Source organism: Lonchura striata, chromosome 2, assembly GCF_046129695.1.
Source record: "Lonchura striata isolate bLonStr1 chromosome 2, bLonStr1.mat, whole genome shotgun sequence".
Taxonomy (NCBI): domain Eukaryota; kingdom Metazoa; phylum Chordata; class Aves; order Passeriformes; family Estrildidae; genus Lonchura; species Lonchura striata.
Genome location: NC_134604.1, coordinates 79,286,276 through 79,304,057, shown reverse-complemented (window position 1 = coordinate 79,304,057; position 17,782 = coordinate 79,286,276). Strand labels below are relative to the sequence as shown.

The window sequence follows — 17,782 nt, the reverse complement described above, 5'->3', positions numbered from 1 at the left end:
TGTAATTTCATCTGCTATTACCCAGAGATTTTGGCCAAGCAAGGACCAGAATTGTTGTGAGACCAATTCTCTGTTGGCATAACTTTATTGATTTCGTTAGACTTTTGTCAGCAGAAAACACTGGTTTCTGTTTAGCTTTGGGGAAAAAAAAAAAAAAGCAACCACACCATCTGCTTTTATTAAAACATATTTTTAACTTGAAGAGTAGAGATGAATGACAGGATCCACTCCTAAATCCAACAAAGTACATGAGTGGGGTTTGGTAATTTTGCCAATCCCATCTCCAATCAATTTTTTGTTGTATGTCTACACAAAGCTTGTAGGAAGTTTAACACGATAAAACTTGAAGAGACAATTATTTTTTATTTTGATACAGAAACCTATGCCACATTTAAATCTCTCTGTTTATGACCAATGCCAATGATGTTCTCTAACATTTTTCTGCTAGGCTTTGATTAATTAAGTGGCCTTGGGGGTAAAAAAAAGGCAGTAAGAAATATCCCAGTACTTCTCATTGTAGGATGATGCCCTAAAGCCCTGTGAATGAGAAATGAAAATGTTCTAGAAAGAGAAAGAAATTCACTCTATCTGGGTTTGCTGGACAAAAGGATTTCCACAAATTCCAACTGCAGGCAAACTCACATAAATGGGAAGTAGTTGTACCCACTGCTATACCTCCTACACTCTCCATGTGGTTTGAGATTCTCTAGGAAGGACTCAGACACTTGGGTTCTCTTCTGAGTTTCATTATCAGCCTTAGATGATCAGGAGGTATAGCCTCAACTTCCCATCTCTTCAATATCAGGAGAAAAACACATACCATCTAGTAATTCATTGCAAGAATTGTAAAGAAAGGTAGATATGAGAGCTGGATCCTGTGACCATCACAGTTCAGTTCCATATATGAGGCATCTTCCCCACATCTGAAGTGGGGCTTGCATTTTGGGAAGGAATCACATTATTCACAGGAGATACAGACATAGAAATGGTTTGGATTATGTAAATTTAGCTCTTGTTCACAGAATACCATTCATTATTCATCTCTTAAAAAATGCCCGTATCTTCATCTGCTGAAAATATATTCAAAATTTATACCAACTCTCCTTGTATCCACTAATCTCCAAAGGGATAAGGACAGATGAGAAATTAGTCTGGACATTTCAGGAAGTGGAGAGGAACAGGGTTTTTTGAAGAAGAGGGGCTTTTGGCTTCTGAGACTCAATGAGCTTGTACTGAGTTTCGCAACTATCCAGTTACTTTTCAAAAATATTGTTTAAAACACTTGAAGTAAGGAAATGGGGGGCCAAGAAACCTGTGTTAAATGACACTGCTGTATTACCAAACTGTTTGTCATGTGTGCTCCCAACATTTCAGGCAAATGAATGGACTAAAGTAAATTATTAACATTTTATCTTCCTTTCAACATATTACCAAGTTTGTAAACTAAACCAATTAAAATACCAGGAAGCAACAATTTTCCTGTTGTTGCTGCATAAATTCACTGGAGAAAACCATAATGAATATAAAATTAAAAGATACATAATACTGCAAATGCACAGGACTCTTCACAAAAGGTAGATAGATTCAGCATTTCTTAGCTGTCAACCACACAGCTTCGGGATTTAAGTAACTTTAATACAGCTTTTTAATTAGATAGGAAATTATATGAAAACCAGGAAAAATACTTAAATGAGCTATTTTTACATTCAGTAGCCTCTAACTCTGGATTATAAAAGCTAACATCCCCAATATTTAAAATGACAGACATCACCTGGTTGAAAAGACTGAACAGGACCTGCTGGAGGCAGACAACTGGAAAAAGCATACCTGAGAAAGGTAGATTTTGGCAGTCTCTTTGGGCCATGGGAGGATTCTTTCCACAATCTCCCCAGCCCAGAGTTGACCCCAGGAACAAAACACTGTGACCAGGTCCTCTAGTTAGAACATCTGCTGCTGCTTGGAGCTGCCAAGGCAACAGCATTTGGCTGTGATGTTTTCCAAATCACAGTTAGTACTCAGCTCACTCCTGTCAGTGTCAGAGCTGGCACTCCCAGTGAGCTTCCCCATAAAAATGACCCAGAAATTACTCCAAAAGCTCAGACTGCCACTCTTTAGGTCACTGACAAGAAGGTGTCCCAGATTGTATCACTGATGCTACTCAGGTGGACAGGTAGCAAGGCAAAGCAGCTTTCTCAAGAAAGGGGACAGCTGCAACTCCAATTAAAGGCTCTTGGATCCTTATTCTTCTACATACAAAAATATGGTCATGAAACTGCTCAAGTTGGTATTCCAGCCTACTCCCAATATATGAAATCTACACAAACCCCTATCTGTAAAAATTGCACCCTCCTTCACTAAGAATGAAGTTTCTAAATAACCTTTTAAAATAGTGTTTGAAACAAGAACAGATTTTTTTCTGTTCTTAGTCCTTCCATCTTCAAAAGAAATTTGAGTCCAGCAGTACAACTGTGTACACCATGAACACACCATAACATGGCCTCAACCACCACACCCCTCCAGTTAGAACACTGAAAAGTTCTGGTACTACATATATACTATGGGGTCCTTCTTTACATGGCCAAAGTCAAACTCCAGAACTTTTTAGGCAGAAATCACCCTTTTTCCCGGACAGCTCTAGCAATGTGTCCTTTCCTCTCAGAAAAGCTCACAGGAACTTTTGTAATCAGTGACATGTTCTTTTCCAAGACTTGGGAACACTAAAACTGAAAGGTCTACAGTGCAGTGCCACAAGTGATGATTGTTTGAAATTCTTTACAGGACCAACTACCAACAATAAAACTTTCAAAAAGCATAGAAAATTATACCAAGTCAGATTTTCCAAAATAGGCTGTCATAAGAACACATACTGAAACCTATCCACTGATAAAGCAGGTAAAAAATTTAATAAACACTTCTGCAACATTAAATACATCATCTACTTTCTATTCACCATATCTTTTTCATAATAATGATATTGAAACACAAATGTTAATAGAAGGACAGTCTGTGTAAGCCAGTTTTTTATGAAGAACTTACTATTCATAAAGAGCTTTCCATTTTCATTTCAAATACATAAAAATATATTTCAGTTCATTATCAGCCTGTATCATAAAAATTCAAACACACTTCAGAACACTTATTTGCATTGACAAAAGTGCACAAAGGTTTTGTTTTTGGTTTTTTGTTTTTTTTTTTCTCTGCAATGGTTAAGCATGTCACCCCAGACTACAGAAGGACAAAAGGTGAAGAAGATGCTGCTCCCCACTTTGTTTTGCTGTTGGTGACAGTCTGAGGGGCTACATTCCATCTCTGCTAGGTGCTGTAAAAGTCTTTCACTTCTACATGCCCAACACACTCACTTTTACTTTTTAAACTAACGCTTATCTTCCATTGGTAGCATCTACAAATAAAGGTGCTCAAAATGAGGGCTAAGCAACTAGGTACATAAAATTCAATAAGTTACTTTTAAGATGCTTCCCTTCCATTAATCCCCCCTGCCGTTTTTGTGTCTAAGTTTCCTCCTGCCTCACTCACCATTGCTATGAACCCACACACTGCAATTGGAATGGCAATTGTCAATGTATCAAAGACTGGTTGATTTTACCTAGATCAGGTACCAACAGCACGAAGTTGAGAATAATACAGGCTTTTGCTTGTGCTTTTTGTGTCTGCTGGGACCTCAAGCACTTAGCAAAGAAATGAACCTGTAATGAGGTCTATGCTATCATGATTTCACTTCTACTAGAACCTGAGGAACCAGTTTTGAGATGAATATGGATGCTACTATCACACCTACACACCCCTGCTCTGGGAGGAAATGTCACAAAATGCCAAGATCTGAAGTCCGGACTAAAGCAAACTAGGTCAGAGCAGAACTGCAACCTCCATTTTCATCAGTAGCCTCCTGTCCTATTTTTAACTTGGTCTTTAAGGAGGCTTTGTCTCCAATGGCCAGATGTGCCACAGCTGAATCTTTGCAAACATGGCCTTTGACAGAGAAGAGGCTTATACCTGTTCTCAAAATCCAGGGCTTTGAATTTCACTTTGGATCAAATGGCAACCAATGCAGGTCACAGGCTGACTTTTCTTCACACTTTTAGCAAGAATTGCTGCTCAATGAACAATCAGCATGTCAGACCTCCCTTCAGTATGAATACAAAAGCACATTTGTTAGAGCCTTTCTAGCTCAACTTCAACAGCTCTGCCTATTCAGCTTTTGTGCAAAGAGCAGTCCTCATCCCAAAATGTTCTCCAAATTCCATCTTCAAATTCCTAACTCTCTCAAACTGGTATATAGTACCATACATCCAATAAACTCCCATGGATGCATAGCCATGTATCACATTAATACTTTAATTTGGATTTATCTTGTTATTTTTACATCTACTCCTTCTCAATTTAATTTTTCAGTTGTGTTCTCTATAGTTTAAAACCTTACAGATCAGGAAATAATGGCACTTAAATTTTTTTGTCTTTCATGCTATGTATGGTAACACCTCTGGCTGCAAATACCTACAACTAACACTAGTATTATATTGCTGAACTAGTCTTAAAATAGGTACAGCACCCACAGCGACTACAGCTTTGGAGAAAGAAACAGGAAAAAACCTTTTATTGGCATGAAAAGCAGCAAGTGCCATAGCAACTGCTTTGGAAAATCAGACTGTTTTTCACCATTTTCACCATTTTTCAGTAGGTGTAAAAGGTACTTCAGTTTGGAAGAAAAAGGTTTGTAAAATCTTAATAATTATTAAAAAAACATAAGATAAATAAAGACCTGAGCAAAGACAAATCTTCATGTGTTGCTGCCTATGTCGTCACCAAATTGTATCTGTCTTTTGATCTCACCAACTCCAAGCAGTGCAATCATAGATGTCCCAGCTGGCAGTTCTTGTGGTACATTTTCTAAGAACATCTAAAGTGCTCCCACTTCAGTTGGCCAAGGAAGTCTATGCTTAGTTTAGTTTTTCTATCTCCATTAACCACAGACACAGCAAAAAAGATTAAATAAAAAAACCCAACCCAACAAACAAAAACCCAAATGAACAAACAAACAAACCCCACAAAAAAATCACTAAAATTGATCTTCCACTATATTGCAAAAACCCTACAGAGAAATAGGCATCAAGCAGTGATGTGACAGGAATTAATTTTTATTCCACTTTATTATTTATTCCACTTTCCCTGGCACACAATATGGGCTCCACTTATGCTAAGAAAGCCTGAGGCAATATGCAACTGTCTGCGGTCAGAACAACTATCTGCAAATAAACAGCAACAAGTATATTGTCTGTTCTGAATGAAGCATAAATCCTTTGGGGATCTGGTTGTTTTGATTCAGTTTTCCTCCTCTTAGCTCATTCCCCTGAAGATTGGACACAAAAGATAAAATAAAGATGTCCCTGATATTGCAAAGAGAATGACAGGACAGTATCTACTTGATTTCCTTTACACCCCATGATAAATAAAGCAAATAAAAAGGCCAGGAGGACAGGAGACTCAGTGACTCAGACCACACACAGTACTTGGTTTCTCTCCTTTATTTCTGACTCCTTGAGGGATCACTTGTTACCTGTTATCAATCCCAGTGGGATAAAAGGCAAGAAAATTATTGGAACTCCCTGTAAAGCACCTGGGATCATAATGGGAGAGAAATACAGCAAAGTCTCAAGGGAAAGTAAAAGGACAGCAACATTTAAATCTGCTCTTCATTACTCATAGCATAATCTCTTTCCCATTTTTATAAAAGGTTTATTAGAAAAAGCAGATCAATCAGCTGGATATCTGATATTTTCTTTCACTTCAGGCCTTCTCTTTTCAGAATATGATTGTTCAACAACTGGTCCAAAAAGTGGATCTGACACATAAAGTGCCTTTAAGAGAATGAGCTGCATATTGGGCAACTAAATCTTTTGTTTACCTTGGGACAGGCAAGGGAAGTGGAGGTATGTCTGAGCTGACTGGCAGGGAAACACAGCTATCTTTGGCATTTGTGACACAAACAGCTTTGCCTGTCCATCTCTGCATATGAACATCACTGGTGATGAGACATCAATCACTTGAAAAAGGAATCACTCTGGCTGCTTGAAAAGTAGCTTTTTTTACACCACATTAGCCTCAATTACCATGGCTTTCCTAGAGGGAGGTTGAAAGAGTGCCTAGAAGTTCTCCATGTGGTACCAGTCAGCAGTTACTGCTGTTGTCTATGTCAGGAGAGATCCGCAATTAAAAGGGACAGCAAATGTAAAATAAAAATATGAAAAAGAAAATTAAAGCAGGAACAGAAATAGAACTGCACTAAGACATTATGACAATTCACTTGGAGGAAACACAACTTCATCATTAAGTCAAAAAATGGCCCAAAAAAATGCAAAGAAAGAGAAATATGTCATACACTGGAAATTGGTCTGGTGATGTAATGTTAAGAAAAATCACTGGATGCAGTTTACTGAATAGTTGGGTAAGGGAAAATATTCATACAGTCTCCTCCTGACTGTTATCCTAGATCTGACCTTCTTTTCTATGCTCCCTTCCTCTCACATACACACAACTTCAATGACTAAAAACATGGGGGAAAAATGAAGAGGGCAACAAGTACAGCCTGAAAGGAGGTGTTTCACCAACTGGATCCCAGCTCCAAAAGAGTACCTGGGGCTGCTGGGCAGCCCTGGACTGCAACAAAGTCAGCTGGATTTTTAGCACAATTGTTGATAAACCCAAATGAAGAAAGTGAAACTCCTGTACCCTTCACAGTTGTTTGCCTCCCCAGGATTTTGTACTGAATTTTTTACTACTTTTTTTTTCTTTTTTCCCAGAAGAGAGAATTCAAATTATTTCACATATCAGTGGTAACATGGTAACATGGCTTCAATACTCCAGCCAGGAGTGACAAAGTGACAAGTACAGAAAATTGTTTTCAAAAAAACATTTAATCACTTAGCATTCACATCTTTGAACTGCTGCATGAAGTGCTACTTTACCACCAAAGCCCTTACAAAACTTGCAGCCACTGTTCATGATATTAACAGGAACATGATGGTGGAATTTACATTAGACTATTAAAATTGAAGTAGCTTTCAGTTTCCCTTTATGCAATTAACCCAGCAACAACAGCAAGCACTTTGAAATAACATTACTAATAAAAAAATTCATGTTTGAGACAGCAAAGCAGTGAAATGCTATGATATTTCTTATGTAGGGGGATTTAACACTACTTACTGCAGAGTCTATAAATCAGTTTCTCTACAGAACTCTTAAGCCACAGGTGCCAAATATAAATCTTTTTCTCATAATCCCATTCTTGGTCTTTTCATGTTATTACTGGACTTCCTGGATAAATTGTTGCTAAAGTAAGTTTGGTCTTTTTTCCTACATAATTTGCCAAACCATCTGCTGGAATGCATCTGTATTGTCCTCTTACTAGAAGAATTTCTGTAACATTCCCATTGACCTAAATGCAAGTTTTGGCCTGAAAAGATGACACGTTTCTGTGAATCTGGTAAAGTTCTTGAAACAGGGATACTAGAAATGAAGTGCCCTTCTGGCCCCTTTCATCAAGCTCCAGGCTGAATCCCCTTAGGAATGTGATGGCATTTCTTCTCCCTGCTTTTTTCTAAAATCCTATTCTAAGCTGCTTAAAAAAAAAAAAAATCTGACCAAAATAACCCAGAATAACCCAGAAACTTAAGTAAAGACAGCTGGAAAGATGAAAGAGTGATAATGTTTAGATGTAAACCAAGCAACATGTTCCAACAACTGGCAGGAACTAAATTTTGTCCAAGAAATATATGTTATTAAAGAAATACCATATCAGTGGGGAAATCCCTGAAACCACAATACAATTACATTGTTTAAAGTCATTATTTGAAAAGTATTATCATTACTTAGAGAAAAACAGAGTTTGCATGTTTAAATAGTAAATATGACTGTGGTACATCTTACCACAGTAAGTCTTTTTTCTTATAGCTGGAGAAGAAAAAAAATAATAACCATGGGACAAAATTGATCACTTCCAGGGTAGATACCATAGCCAGGGTAGATACCATAAGCCATCATTAGGCAAGCAATTAAAATGAAAAAAATAGATTAAAATGTGATCAATATAACATAGTTGTATTGCCTATATTTTAAAACATAGTTTGCAGAGCCTCCAGCCCAAAGCAACTTCTCCTTTTGCCCCTGATGCAGATGAATCTTGCTCTAAGCTAAGTCCCATTTTATGGCAGACACAGTGCATTTAACTTGCATCCTTTAATCTGGCAAAATCCTTGGATGCACCCAAAATTCCATTTAGAGTCATTATTTCAGGGATCCATATATAATCATGTCCCTGCTCTATCAGTGTGCTGTGTTCTTGGTTTCAATATATACTCCTAATTTTTTAGCTTCTGTCGTCATCAGGGCTTCCTTACCTGTACAGATTTTCCCATCGTAGGTCTCGCACACCCAGTCGTGGCACTCGCAGAGCGGACCGTAGTATTTGCCAGACTCAGTCACTTGGCAGATGCAGACTCCACACTCACACCTGCCTCTGTCATTGCACAGCTTCCCCCCTGGGACACGGCACCTGAGCTCCGACTCAGCCCGGGACAGCCGGCAGGAAGCAGGAATTCCCAAAGCGCTCCTGTGGGGGACAGCAACCAGAATAAGCAACAGCCAAGCCAGGGGCTGCAGCTCAGAGCTGATGAGAGCTTGGCTCATTTAAAACCACTCTGTCATTGGCTTCAGCCAATACCCAGAATATTTTCTTACCACCTCTTCAGCTACAGTTGCAAATTATTACTTGCCTCAAATCACCCAGTTTTCTTCGTTTTCATCTGAAACCTCATTGCTACCCACAAGAATGCTTATACTTTATTTTAGTTACCTTTTTAACTACACTGGCCTCATCTACTTTCCCATCAGGCATATCTGATATATATGCACAGACACTTATAGTTTGATTATCCATCATGAAACATTTTGGTCTTAATTATTTCAAAAAGTTTAGAGACATCATATACATCCAAACACCTGGGGAGCATAACAGGAATATATATCATACAGCACATTTAAGGTTGATTCTAATAAAATATGTTTGCCAGAGTAATCCTTCTGGTTGTCAGACATCTATGTCCATGCTTCCAATGGAAAAGGAAACCAAAGTAATTATGGCTTTCCACGCAACACTGTAGGTTGTGGCTGTGGTTTGAATAAAGACAGAATCCAGCTCTAGATCTGTAGATTTGCAATTGTACCATGCAATTGTGCCATGCATGGGAGCACATGGAGATCAGGACTTTCAGGACATACTCAAGGAAAATCACACTTTGTCTCATCAGGAGCTGAATCATAGGAAGAAAGACAAAGGACTGCTCAGGCCAAAAACAGGTCTCCACAACACTAAGGAATACTGAAGATGTAGAGTAATAGAACCCACAGTTCTCAAATAGATTTTGCAAGGCTCTGGAGCAAAGGAGCTGCTGGCTGTGATGGAGGTGGAGAGTGAAGGGCAGTGCACCTCACTGTGCCACTGCACCGAAGTGCAGCAATAATCAGGGTTCTGTGGTTAGGTGCCTGCTCCACTCAAGCAGCAGAATCTGGAGGTTTGGGTGTGAAGAGTCATAACTAGCCAGCTCTTCCTCCTTCAGTGCTTTCAGAGTTTGCATTTTGGGCATCAAATGCATTGTTGCAAATACCTCTGCAGTCTGCACATGCCCCTACCTCGAGGTTCCCAGTGACCCAGAGCGCTTCCCTCAGTGTCACCTCGAAGGAGGCAGAGGAAGAGCCAACTCAGTGCTCCACCGCTCCCTCCGCTAGCCCAGCTCCCACACTGCTGGCACCTGAAAATCAGTGGCACCCCCCGTGGGACATGAGAGCCGCACTTACCGCAGGGCCGGGGGCGCGGCCGGCAGCGCGGGGCCCAGCAGCAGCAGCAGCAGCAGCAGCAGCAGCCCCAGCGGCTCCGGGGCGAGCATGGTGCGAGCTGTGCTGAGCCGCACCTGGGGCGCTCCTGCAGACGGGCGGACGGGCGGGCGGACCCGGCAGGCACGCGGAGAGCTGCTCTGGACAAGCCCGGCTCCAGCGCTGCTCCCCCCGTGCTGCAGCGGCTCCGATTAGCTGCCTGGGAGCGGGATTTGGGCAGCACTCTGGGAAGGAGGCCGGTGCCAAACCCCGAAGTTTACAGTCTAGGCAGGGAAGTAATTAGAAACAGTTGCGCAGCCAGATGGTTTATTTTGATGTTTTAAAAGTGGCCCGTTCACAGATGTGAACGAACTGTCTCGTTCTCAAAGTAGAGGCACTGTAAATATTTGAGGTATGTGTATCCCCCTGTCCCTTGACAGACGGCGGCTTGGGATAATCTGTGAAACTTGGACCGACCGGGAGACAGGAGCGGCGCTCCCCAGCTGCAGCATCCCTGCCTGCCTCCCCAGGTCCGTCCCTTCCCTCCTTACCCTGAGGTCACCTGCTCACGTCACAGCACCGTGCGACCCTGCAGGCTGCCAACCTGCACCAGCACGAGTGACTGCACATTAAAATATTATTAGTTAGCCTTTTCCTAATGCCTTATCAAAACACAGTCCAATACTTCATCTCAGCAGTGGGAGCTTTTTGAATTGCTTTAAAACAAAACTAAGAGGAAGGATAGCCTCTCCAAATGAATCAACTTTGGCAGATATGGCCACTGCACTTCTTTATGCTGCAGGAAATTTCAGATCTCTCTGGCTGTCCTGGGAAATTGCTGCTTGCCTGATACATCCCTGAGATGGAAAGCTTTTAAAGAAACAAACTTTGACCACAAAAGATGGTAAGTTAGAGGTGTCCTAGTCTACACACACACATGCATTTTTTTAAGCAGGCAGCTGAAAGAGGCTTTCACTGGTTTTGAAGCCAGTATTGGAGATTAAAGCCCTTAGTATCTTTCTCAGAATGCAAAACTCTTGTTTTAATTTCACACTAAATATTTAACACACCAATGATTATACTGTTCCAGAAAACATTTTAAGATTTAATTAAAATTCTGACTCAGAGGCTGCCTTTTCCATGAGTTTGTGTGTCTTATATTTTACATAGTGAACTCAAGGCTACAATTCACAGCATTCCTGCTAACATAACTAGTTCTGCTAGTTATATTCCTGGAAAAAAAAAAAAAAAGCATCAACCATTTCACATTGTTCTGCTGGCCTTATAAATGAAAAAAAGAACCTTTAAAATCTAGTTTGGGGCCTGTTTTCATTCATGTACCCACTTCATTGGAGGATAAAACTTTATCAAAAATCAAAAGAAAAGACTGGACAAAATCTGCTCTAGCATATTTGTAAACATATATTATTAGCCCCTGAAGATATACAGGAATACCCAAATATTATTCCAATGGACCATTAAAACACAAGATTTTTGTCATACTTTAGTAAGTTATCTTGAAGTTGCGAAGTTCAACTGTCTACCCATAGTGTACTACCTTCTTTATGACACAATACAAGCAAGTAGAATTAGAACACAAAAAAATCTAAAAGTCCCATATGCAGCTGTTGCATACCAAATCCATTTTTTACCAGTTTTGCCACCCTTTGTAGTATATTTCATATTACAAATGTGTTAAAATACTTTCTCAAGCAATGCAAATCATAAAAATCCTGCATTGAGTGATATGTTGGCTTCAGTCCTGTGAATGTTTACAGTCCTGCTAACCCCATGTGTTTGACTTGCTCTGATGGATCTAGTGAAAAGGGAAGTAATATTGGCAGGGCAATCAATAAATATTTATTTCTGACAGTCCTTGAACTTTGAAGTCCGTACTTAATGCAGCACTATGTGTTCTAGCTGTGTGATAGTTTTTGAAATGTATTTATAATGCTGCAGTAAAAAATATTCATAAATTAAAACCCTTTAGATTACAGAAAGGAGCACTTTTAAGAACAATGTGATTGTCAGAAATTGTACTGCCTGAAGTCTCAATTTAGAGAAGAATAAAGAGAAAGCTTTGCATTTTAAACAATAGTAATTCCCTTTTAGCATTAAATTTATCTTTAATCCACAACTTTAAAGGCTGCCATCTGTTCATCTTCCTCCTTTTTCCCTGAGTAGACTGTTGCTGACGGGTATTTAGAAGACTTTCAAGCGGACTACAAACTGTACGAGAAGAAGACATTCACCATGATATGATGAACTTATCACTGTCTTATTTTTTTTTACATCTGTCATGTTTTGAAGAAATACACACCTTTTTGCTGTGGAGTTTTTGAGTTTGGAGAAGGCATACTTACACAGTTGAAGGATGCAGTATTTGAAATGTGCAGTCAGAGCTTAAATTTAGTAAATGCTCTCAATATGTACCTGTCTCTAATAAAATATCTCAGTGCTCCCTTAATAGATTTTAACATTTTATCAGATCATTGTTGAATCATTTAAGCCTAGAATGTTTGTATGCATGCATGTATAAACATGAATGTAAAAAAAAAAAAAAAAAAAAAAAAAAAAAAATATATATATATATATATATATATATATATATATATGCACACACACCTGATGTGTATGTATTCAGGAGCTAATTGGCTTCCAAACAGGCTGTAAATTCAATTCAATTTAAAAGGAGTCAGTCTCTTTCTAAAGGGGAACCTGACATGCTGCCTTGAGAACTGCTCACTTCATTTCAGCCACTCCTGTACAAAACCCCAAGGAGCTTTGTTCTCTGCTGGATAACATACACCTACACGAAGCACAGTGCTTGTAAAATGCATATTTTCCTATGTATTGGAGTCTCAGACTAAGGCTCTAGACCTGTAGGTGCTTGGTAAATGTATAGTTTACAATTGGTAATGCCATTTCCTGCAGAATAAAGGTTGAAAAGAGAAAGTCAACATATTGCTGATGAGAAGGAGATGCTGGAACGCACCTGCTAATACTAAATTGCCTTTTCAAAATAGGCATAGGCTTGAAAAATACTTGTCAGACTCAAAATTACTTCAAATAAGGGCATGGAATAAAAAAAAATAGGTGCTGTTAAGCACACTTACACTTGAACCTCATTTTTCAAGTCTGTTCCTGTTACTGTTCCTGATAAAAGATTGGAGGATTAGGTAGAGACATTGGGATAAACTTTTTCTCTGCAATTTTATTGACCTGTAGAGGAACCAGTAGGGTAATTTCCTATCCAAACTGGTGAAGGTTATTTTTGTGATTTCATAGTCTTGTGAACTGTGTCAAAACTAAGCTTCAAGCCTGGGGTTAGATTCCTTTAAAGCAAACAGTATCTTAACTTCAACTTTTCCAGAATTGTTTTCATTATAAATAAGAACAATATTAAAAAATAAGGAGGAAAAAAAAGAAAAAAGCTCTTTTACTCTAAGAGTGGTCTCATGCTGGAGCAGAATGCCCAGCAATGTTGTGAGATCTTCACCCTTGGACATAGTCAAAAGCCATCTGGACAGGGTTTGGGCAACATACGTTAGGCTGTCCTGCTCTGGGCAGGTGGGTTAGAGTAGGCCATCTCCAGAGATCCTTTCCAACCTCAAATATTCCATAATTCTATAACTCTGATGGCATAATGTGCTTTTGAGCAAGCTTTTATTCAGTTTGGAGAGGGAGCTGGACTCTGCCTACTACTTCATTACAGTGAACATTTTAATTTTGTTGTCACTTAATAAGGCCATCAGCCTTGCAAAACACATTCCATGCCATTCTTATGGAATTTCTTTTTAATAAAATAAATCAAAATGCACATAAAGTGAACAGTCTAAGCTTAAAAAAAAAAAAATGTAAACCATCAAAATCTGTCAAATATTCCTCCTGGGTTTCCATTGAAGCCATTTCAGTAACAGCATGGGTTTGTAAGAGTGGAGACTGAAGCATTTAAATGCAGAGGCATTCAGCTACATTAAAATTTTCTAAAATTAACCAGAAGTTAAAAATCCCATGTATCAAGCAAGTTATTTCTCCTCCATAAAATGTGGAACAAGGAGAATTTTAAGTGTTGAGTGATTAGTCTGTGAAAGATATACAATCACTAAACTAGGTGGCTGTAAAGATCTTATGCAAATCACTTTAACAGTCATGCAGCAAAAACTATTTGATTGAGTTAACTAAAATATGTCTGAATTGAACAGTTCAGAATTGCGTGCAACTGTTGAGAGCCATCACTGTGCTGGTCAATGCCATCCCTGGAAGGGGGCAGGAGACAGAGTACACCAGAGCTGTACAGATCTGAAAACCTTGTTAATTTTGCTGACATGACATGGAATCTGGGACAGCTGATGGTATCACACAGAGAATACAAATAGCTTTTGGAGTTACAAGATCAAGGCTAGAGCAAGATAAAAGCTGAGCTGGTCTGAATGTAGCTGGCCTGAATAGTACAGAATATTAGATACCCAAACAGTTCATAGGCCAACATTAATCAAGATGTTATTTTGTTATACTCTAGGGTAAAACCTTAGCTTACTCCTTCATGCCTCAGTTGAAATTTTAAATAGCTGGTAGGTCTTTTGTTTATTCAGTGTTTGCTAGTGAATTCCCCTACACAGCAATAATACCCCACTTTTGCAGAGGCTTTAAGGAAGCAGAATATATTTAAGCATGGTCTTGCAAGAAAGCCCAAAATGCCAGCAACAATAGTGCATTTTAAAACCCAGTCTACTGCATTTGAAATAAATGCTAAATAGTTAAAAATGCAGTAGACTGGGTTTTAAAATGCATTTATTTCAGATGCAAGTAAATGCAAAATGCATTTAGCATTTATTTCAGAAAGCAGGTAAAGCTCTGTCATAAGCCAAGCTAACAGTAATAGTGAAGAGCCCAAGAAAGGAAATAAAAGGCGTAAAAATTTTTTCACCATAAATTATTACTTTCTGTTCAATTTGTGCCTCATTTCTCAAAGGGATAAGGTTTCTTGATGCTGGGAATCTTGAAAAATCAAAAATAGTGGGAAAGACTATCTTATTTGTGATCTTTTTAACTAGTTACCTGAATAAGTTACAATGAAGGATCATTTTCATCATTTTGACCAAAGAGCTGCTCCTAAGGACAGCAAATTTAAAAAATAGATGTTGCTGACTTCTTCAGGGCAGAACTCTAATAACTCACATTGAGTGCCTTAATTGAACACATGCACACCAGATTCTCCAGGGCAACAGCAACCATCTTGTTTCAATGCTCTGTCTTGCACTGCTTGCCGTTATAACAAAAATGAAGGAGAGACAGAAACTAAGAAAAATGAAGTGTGGGAAAACACCACTATTGACCTTCTTCTGAGAACTCTGTACCTATTGAAAGCAAACTAATTCTACACACAGTTAGCAGCAGACTTTGGCCTTTCCTCAAAGGTGTTAAATTAAGAAAACCATACTCCATGTTCTTTATTCTGGCTGATCAATGTTGACACATTGATTGTTGATTTGAGTGTCACAGACACTCAAAAATGACAGTTTTTAACCCATCCCAATCAAAGTCACTCCTGAGTGTTAACTGAGTTTCTCTTGCTGATGTCATTTGTCTGATGTTGCTCTGTGACCATTTCTGTTATTTATTACAGGCTTCTGAGCGAAACCACCACTAGCCAGGGCCATAAAGGGCAGATAGGTGGAAGCAAACTGAGCTGCTCAGCTCATCTGACTCACATGGGGCCCCACTAACACCAGGGAGCTGCTCAGCATGTGCAGAGCAGGACTCCAGACTATGGCAGAACTTTGTGGTAACCATCATTAAGATGACTAAGGACTTGGGCAACCTGAGGATAAAGAGCAACAGGCAGTAATTTGGCATGTTTTGACTTGTATCCTATGCCAAAATTATGAAATCTTCCTTTGGGTCTGAAGTTTAATTCTGAATTGCTAAATGATATTTTTGTGACCCTTTTTAAAAGCTCAAGCATCATTTCAAAATTAGTATTTCATTAATTCTTTTAGTCATTATAGACAGTCTGAGATCTGATCAAACACTGTGTTCTTTCATAAGAGGTAAATCAAATTCCAACAATGGCAATCCTGGTAAGATCAGCTCTTTGGCATATTTTTTAATTTTGTTTACATTACTCTTCAACTATTTAACAGATACTTAGGGAAAGTAAGGACAATAAAGCAAATAAAGTTCAAATAAATTCAGAAGTAAAACCAAGGATTGAGTGCTATACAAATTCTCTAAGGAAACATGTAGAATAATAGATGCTTTGAATTCCCCTTTTTTTTTTTTTTTTTTTTTTTTTTTTTTTTTTTTTTTGTTGTGCTTCCAGATTATGTTACAGAAATAAAAGCTATAGGTAAGATTGAGAATTTTCCCCTTGAATTCTCAGTACCACTCTTCTGGAATTTCCTTTTTAAATCTTCTGAATTTTCCTTTTTAAATTTTCTTTTAAATGGACATTCTGCCATGGCAAATTTCAAACGTGTTGAAGTTTGAAGGATGAAAAAGGAAATTCCTTTATCAGGTTTATTTATAGAGATGAGAGGTAAATCTTTATTAAGAAATATATTTTCTTTTGACCTATTTAACATTACTGTAAAGTAACATTGTAAGATTAACTCCCAAATTCTGTTTTTATCTATATGTTTATGGCTACCTTTGTAGGTCAGTGTGAATTTCCTAAATCAGAATTAAAAAATACTTCAGTCGTAAATATTAAGCATTGTTGCAGACTTTAAAGGACTAATAGGTTCTTTGCAAAATTATATCAACAATTTTATAGATATTTAAATTTTGTCCTCACATGTCTCCTGTACGCCACTCAAATTCTATTTTTCATGTTCCACATCTGAAAGTAAATTTGTGGTTAAATAGAAAAGCAAGAAAGGGCTTTTCCTTGCAAACAGAAGACCTTCAGAATCTGCACAATTCTATGTATTGAAGACTACTGTTTTGTCTTTGCACACAGGCAGCTACATCAAAGTATCAAAGGCTAAATCCCTTCTTCCAGCATTAACATCATCTGATGCCAGTTTTGCTCAAGACAGGCTGTCAGAGAGAATCCAGTCTTCTGCTGAAAGTGTGGGTCTCCATTAGCAGCTCATGCTTCACAGAGTAAGGGCAGATAGTAAAAATATGTTACCTAATACAACACCAGGTAAAAGAAGTGCCAAATACATAAGGAAACATATTTTATACAATACAAACCACGAGTAAGGAAATAAATCCATCTTTTTAGAAACTCATTAAACAATATCTAAATTCCTGCAGCATATTTTGAACCTCTCTCCAACACATGAGAGGTGCTAATACATTAATTCAGTGTCAGGCCACCGAGGCAGTTGGAACTGGAGCACTTGCACCATGAGGAGAGGCTGAAGGAGCTTGGCTTTTTCAGCCTGAAGGAAGGATGGGTTTGGGGACACCTAGGAGCAGTCTGAGAGATTCTCTGAGGAAGCTGTCAAGAGGACAACGCTGGGCAATTCCCAAGGGTGCCTTGCAGGAGCAGAGACTGCTGACAAGGGAGGGTCCAAGCGCACGTCAGGAAATAATCTTTGAGCACAAGGATGGTCCAGTACAGAAGGTTTACCAGGGAGGCTGTGCAGTCTCTGTCTTGGGAGGTTTTCAAGACCAAACCGGATAAAGCCCTGAGCAAGCTGGTGTGATCTCATCTCTGAGCCTGGTTTAAGCAGATCAGTCAGACCAGATGGCCCCCTGAGGTCCCTTCCAACTGGAAAATTGTTATATCGAGAGTTATTTTTCAGAGGCCAGTATATCCATAGGAAAAATGTTAACACAAAGTCACATCCGCTGGCAAATGTTCATTTCTTTTGTTTAGCTTATAGCTGCAATGTTTCACTGTTTGCAACTGTCAGCTTTCATTTATGAGATGCTATCACCAACA

General features: G+C 38.8%; 1 protein-coding gene across 1 annotated transcript in view; it reads right to left on the bottom strand.

Moving 5' to 3' along the window:
* The window catches only part of ITGBL1 (integrin subunit beta like 1), a 122,297-nt gene extending 112,156 nt beyond the window's left edge, over positions 1–10,141 (bottom strand). The window contains exons 1-2 of the mRNA XM_077781506.1: positions 9,868–10,141; positions 8,412–8,623 (exon numbers count right to left, since the gene is read on the bottom strand). Of these exons, the coding sequence (XP_077637632.1) occupies positions 8,412–8,623; positions 9,868–9,956 (301 nt within the window). The 5' untranslated portion in view covers positions 9,957–10,141. The remainder of the gene's footprint in view (positions 1–8,411; positions 8,624–9,867) is intronic.
* Positions 10,142–17,782: the final 7,641 nt, after the last annotated feature.